At 31.5% G+C, this 6,781-nt stretch overlaps 1 protein-coding gene across 1 annotated transcript in view; it reads right to left on the bottom strand.

Annotated features, from left to right (window-relative positions):
- Positions 1-2,963: 2,963 nt before the first annotated feature.
- The window catches only part of LOC127836819 (transient receptor potential cation channel subfamily M member 8-like), a 209,662-nt gene continuing 205,844 nt past the window's right edge, over positions 2,964-6,781 (bottom strand). Inside the window, exon 35 of the mRNA XM_052363421.1 lies at positions 2,964-4,612. Coding sequence (XP_052219381.1) covers positions 4,571-4,612 — 42 coding nt within the window. The 3' untranslated portion in view covers positions 2,964-4,570. The remainder of the gene's footprint in view (positions 4,613-6,781) is intronic.

Here is a 6,781-nt window from a genome sequence, read left to right as displayed (position 1 = left end):
CATTTTATATTTGTTTAAGCCTTTGTTTGCACATTACACAAAACACACGGTCATGAATAATTTGAAAACCAAAATCAATCTTGAATATAAGTATACGAAAATATCTTATCGTTCAGATCTGCGAATGATGATGCTTGATTACCGGTCGGTCTTTTATTTTAACCAAAAGTCTCAAAACTTGTTCCGAATAACATTTATACAAATAATAATTGATTTAATTACTCAATACATCATAGTGAAAATACAACAAAACCAATGGCCATAGTTGTTTACGTACGTGTTAAATAGATTTAAATCTATTGATAGTTAGTTTGGTGTAATTTTTTGAATTTATAATGTTTAAGTATAGTATTGAACATAAATACGATAATTAAACTTTTAACTGTAGTCCAAAACAGGCCTTTTATGTATACTTATGAATTTATTAGAACTATGGTTTGTTGGTACACACTTTAGAACAACTATACTATTTTCAATAATAAACTACACAATAAAAAACGATACACAACTTCTACTGCTAATGATAATGAGAATAATAAGTATTTAAATTGTATGCATATATCATTGCAATCAAATACGGGACGTTTTTAATCTTTAAAGCTAGGTGTTATAAAGTGTATTTTATACGGACAAACGTCCTTATAGAATGTTCATATTTGCATATGCATTCTTTTCCTATGATTTTAATGACCCGCTTGCAAATCTTGAACACAACGCAAAGGTTAATGCGTAATAAATATTCCATGTGCGTAACACGTGAGTGACCAGTTTCAAAATCATTAAGCAAAAAGCATAAGATACAAATTGTACGATTCCTTTTAAAATTGCACCCTCAATCAGTTCGTAAAGCGAGTTCCTGTTTATAACCAAGTAAGTCAAACTCTCATTGTAAGTTCATGTTTATGACAATTATTATAATACTGACATTTGATTAATCTAGCCCTTTTTTCGATGTATTGTTAATGACATACAAGGTTATTGCATATTTAGATCTGACGAAAACGCGTGACATTTTAGTTTAGTTTAAATACGTCAACATATGTGATTGCTTAGTCAAGAAACAAACAAACAAAATAAAATATCAATCGAATTGTATACATGAGTTAAGAAATCAAAATTGCATCATTTAATATGCAATCACAATTCGTTCATTCAACTTTAAAGAAGGTGTAATACAAACATAAACATACAACTACAATCGGTCACAAATAACTTGAGTGCGTCATTTTCTGTAGTATATATATTTATACTAAGAAAAGAATGCATCAGTATAATAATGGACTGCAAATATATCACCATCAGTAACATTCAGCAAGTCAAACAAAAAAAAGGACAAAAAAATAGTCGTTACCAACTTAAAATAGTACAATTTAGTTTGCATACATTGTAATCTGTATAACATCTTTGTTATACAAAAATAATAATATGTATTTAATAAACGCGTTTAACTTAATAGACATGTGTTTGTTTAGTTAAGATTCAAAGGCAAACACATTACACAATACGTATACTATATTTGTGGTGAAAAAGTACAAACATTTTGACCAATACAATCTATTGAAATAAAACATATTGAATACTTGGTTATTGTGCGTTCAGACTATTGTTATATGAGTTTTTCTATGTGCATTTTTCCTACGTTTCTTATAGTTATTCAAATGATTCATGTTTAAAGCACAAAAGTGTCAAAGACATATGTCTATTATGACGCATACATTTGTAAACATATAATATAGACCTATATATTGTTTTCTTATGTTTGTTACTACTAACAAACACATTTGCAACTTATGTTACCGGTAAATCTATGTTATGTTGTTAATAAATGCATAAACGCCAACGTATACAGATCTACATTGCTTAAGAAGTGTATGAACCAACTTTTCACTTGTACAAATATATTTGATTGTATGCATACCTAAATGAAATCTGAAAAACGCACGTTAAAGTCAACACATACATTAGTAAACAAAAAATGTACGTTATTAATTAAAGCTTACACATTGAAAATACAAATAAAATATAACGCGTATACTATCGTGGAAATACCACAAAGCAACACAATTTATCTTATTTGTATACAATACATTAAAACAATAAAACAGGTATTGGTGATGTTGATTTTTTTTAATCAGTTATAGAATCTTAAAAAAAAAACGTCGTACATTCTTAAGAAGATAAGAGAAGGCTTTATGGACTTATATTGTTAATTGTGAGCGTTATTAATCTGTTACCGACTGAATTAGCTTTCCATGATACACCGCTTAACAATTTTTTTTCCATCTCATTACAATATTGCGTTAGGAGAAAACACAACTCTATACATTTTTTGTATGTGTATAAACCCTAATGATGCGCTTGTCAATAGTAAATAACTTACGTATATGAATCTCAACAAAAATGACACATTTAATATATAGTTTTTCAAAAATATATATGAAGAACTTTAAGACCGATCTATCACGGTTTCATGAAAGACCTAGTAACTGTACTGTATATTGGTTGAAATGTGCTGATCATGAAACATGATGAATTTGGTCGCAACTGCTTTTATTATCAGAATGTGTAAACAATCCAAAACAACAAATAAACTTAACATGCATGAACTTATATCAAATCATACATGGTCGTGTTTAATTAACTGTCAATGTTACATCATATAAAAAAATACATTATGCAAATACAAAGCAATAACACACGTTACAAAACATTCTAAAATGTAATGTTTTCATCGGATCTTGAAAACAAAAACCTAAAGAGAATTGAAACTCAAATTCAATGCCAAATCCGTATCCGTAGGGATACCATGGTACCATTGATAATCAAACTTCATGTATTTCGTTACAAAAGCAATTATGTATGAAATATATATATATATATATATATATATATATATAAATATATATATATATATATATATATATATATATATATATATATATATATATATATATATAGTTCAATCAACGAAAAAGACACACATTAACTTATTATATCAACTGGTAATACTTTCATTGTTAGTTTCATAATTAGGAATTCTTTTCACTCAGTCGCTAATTATCTGCTTGTCACACCGCCTTTTTTGTAACAAACACATTAGCTTCTAAACTTAAAATCTTATCAAACAACAATATTCCATTTACAAGATACTCCTATACAAAGCATACACTAGCAAAATACAGCTGTAGGTTATTAGGCATTAAAAACAATGGTTTACATTGAATATAACTGTTCATTTAAACTGTTATATGAATAGCATTTACATCTTGTATTAATAACACGCAATTACATCTGCAATGCAATTGAGCATTTGTTTAAATATACTTGTATTTTCATCTGCTAAAAAAGAATATTATATAGTGTATTGTATATTGAACATAATGTTATATGCATTTCAAAGAGGGTACCCGGACGGAGTCAAAAGTTTAAAGTCATGTCAAAAATACAATGGAGAAACACACTTTAACGTGTTTGCATCATTCGGAATTTGATTGTGACACATTTTGTGTGTACATTGAGTCATGCCCCAGTTTCTAAATGCCCAAAACAGGTAAAACAGTAGATGTTAGTGTTATAATTATTCGAATTAATATTGGGAGCATCCTAAACAGTTTTCATGTTATCTAAATAATGATCCGGTGTTAAAACCATCTTATTTTACAGGACATTGGATACATATAAATATTATTGCATCAATATGTGCCCCTAGATACAACGATCGTAGGAAGAACAAACATTAACATGAGCATTTATGAAAATATAGAAATGCTTAATATATCATAGGAGATACACAATTTATAAAGCAACAATAATAGGCAAACGATATCGGCAGCGTTTAAAAAGTGTCAAACAATTAGTACAACTACCATTGTGTGCAATACCAATTTTTTTTAAGAAATCAATACCAATCACATTCATCGAACACACTTATTCTTTTAATACCAGCACCATACAACTGCACTGAGAAATTAATAACAATATACAGGTATACAATAGAGATAAATATTTATTCGCACACACACATTTGGCCACGTAATAGTACGAATAAGTACAATATACACCATTACCTCAGATTCAGACAATACTGAATTTTGCACGGTCGATATAATATGCAAAATACTTTTAGACTGACAAATGTGCCAGTATTGAAGTGATTTGTCTTTATTATCACACTATTTCTTAGCAAACAATTGTACCGAAGATATTGTTGTTCGTTTTTACCATTCTCTAAATTCATTTACACTTACACCGAATATTAAAAACATGTGCAAACGTTGAATACATTGAAAACAAAAACTAATCAAAACAACGAGAGGAGAAAAAGCAACTTCGTATATACACTGCACATACGTCAACGTAAAAAAATGAATACACACGTGTTCACGAAATGCTCCAGTCGATTCGTATTAATTAACGTTAATTGTTCGTAGTTGTGAGACGTAATACATAGATCGGACATAGTTAAGTGCAACATATATAATAACAGCATTCAAAATTGCCCGGTAATTATAGTAAACATACTTCACAAACTGGTCTAAATCGATATCACCCATAATGCATCGTGTTTACATTACGGCTCCGTTTTTTCATCCGCCTTATGTTCGCTGTCAGTCTGAAGTCATACACAAAAAATATTTACCATATAATATACTAGTTTGTTACAATGAACACTCAGTTACACTTCTTAGGCAGCGCTTTTATAATTCTTTTTTTTTCTAAGTATATGTTAATATATTTTAGAATTCGGTTTGAGTTGAAACATATGCAGCGAAATCATTTAACAATTAGGCTAAAACAATTTTATTTAGGTTTGCTGCATGAGGAAATAACAGTAAGCAAATAAATACGAGTTGTTTTTCGCATATTTTTGTTATCTCTTATTAATGTTAGATCTTCGAGGCTGGCCGATCGCGAATACTACATTACACATGGAAAATATCGTATGCAACATATTTATGGCATGCAGGATAAAATCATTCGTCACGAATATTGGCTTTATTGGTTTGCGGAAGAAGAAAACTATCATTGAAATAAATTGTGATTAGTTCTATTATTTTGTAGTTCTCCAGATTATGCTACATCGCTAGTTAAGTAAAACATGTCTCTTAGGTTGGACCCTTTAATAACGTCCGATTCATATTAGCAATCACAATAATGAGGACGTCAACGTCTCAAACTCAACCGCAGCGTTATAAATACTGAGCACTCTGGGGACCGCACACGTCAACGTCTCAAACACAACCGCAGCGTTATAAATTCTGAACACTCAATTCGTGTCGATTCAGAAGCAGTCTCCAAGAGCCGTATCGGCTTTTTATTATCTCATAAGGTTTCCAAGTGAATGATCTCCGTTCCAGTGGGCTGTACCTAAAGTAAACATACAATCTCGTGTTTGATGAGCGCATGGTGTGTCCTTCATCAAATAATATGCACACGTATGCCACATGTCTGGTCCGCACACAAATAAAGTCAGTTTTCAAACGAACGCCTTGTTTGCAGCTTTGTGATGGTAAGCGCTTCTACAAATACTCGTATCATGTTTGTGTTTCCAAAGTTGAGAGCGAGATGTACACATTCACACTTGATGAAGTCTAAGCAAATTAAAAACTAGTGTTCATCTCTGTCAAGGCTACACAGTCTTTTGACTTATAAATTTCATCAAATAACGCAAATAAAACTGCAACAGTGTGACTTTTGTTATGTTGTCGGTGTCGTTGTAATCGTTGAACCAGCGTAGAACAATGATGTGGACACGAACTCCGATTATTCCATATCCTTTTGTGTCGCTTACCCAGCGACTCAGGACCTCTTCGGTAAGTTTCTATTATGTAATGAAAATTAAGCATGCTGTTCAAAGTGTTGCACGGAACTGAAAGCTCGATACATGCCTGCATTGTAGCATGTGTAATCCGATGTTGTTGACTATTAATCTGTTGCGGCAGGCTTACAAAGCATGAACAGGTGGCGTTTGTTCGTTCTAACTCACAATTGTACGCACGACGGCACCATGTAGTTGTGATTGCAGGTAGGGAATCTTCTGAACGTCTGTGAAATTGTCGTTCAAATAAATGGATGATTCAGATGACACCTAAAAACTTCCCTTCGAAAAGATTATCGTCAAATAAAGGTAGCATTAATTGTTGAAGTCTTTTAAATTAAAAACCGTTACTTGGATTACTTGTGTTGACCGTGAACGCGTTTGCGTTCACCTGAGTTCAAACGGCAGTTGCCTGACAAAACTCTAGTAAGGCAACTCTTGCTGCGCGATGGTCTATGGTAAAAAAGTTGTTTTTGCTGGTGAAAGGGCGGAGTGGTAAGTTTGGATGGTCGCTGCTTGTCCAGGAAAGCTTAACATGTACTCAGTTTGATTTTCATTTTAATTGATAGTTACTTCATCGTCAGCGTCGTTTTTTTGATATTCCATCAACCTCGGTTTATGAAAGACTCTACTTCTTGATCGAATCATATATCTTCAGTTTCGTGTCATACGCTACGATGATGTTAGAAAATATATCAATGCCGACTCACTTCAATATTTTTTTTAAGTGACGCTTCAGTACTCCTCTGTGGCCATCTTGATTCGTATGTAATTTCTAAATATTCATTTCAATGATCTGGTAACGGTATTAATTAATTGATGAACTGATCCTTCGGTAGTGTAGTACAACACTTCTTTAATGTAAGATGCTTTAATAGTGTCTGGTTAATATTAACACAAACAATAATGATGACGTCAATGTACTATACACAATTCCATTAAAAGAAGCGTAACTGAGTATTG

The sequence above is a fragment of the Dreissena polymorpha genome, chromosome 7 (genome assembly GCF_020536995.1).
Source record: "Dreissena polymorpha isolate Duluth1 chromosome 7, UMN_Dpol_1.0, whole genome shotgun sequence".
In the NCBI taxonomy this organism is placed as follows: domain Eukaryota; kingdom Metazoa; phylum Mollusca; class Bivalvia; order Myida; family Dreissenidae; genus Dreissena; species Dreissena polymorpha.
This window is presented reverse-complemented; position numbering and strand designations above follow the sequence as displayed.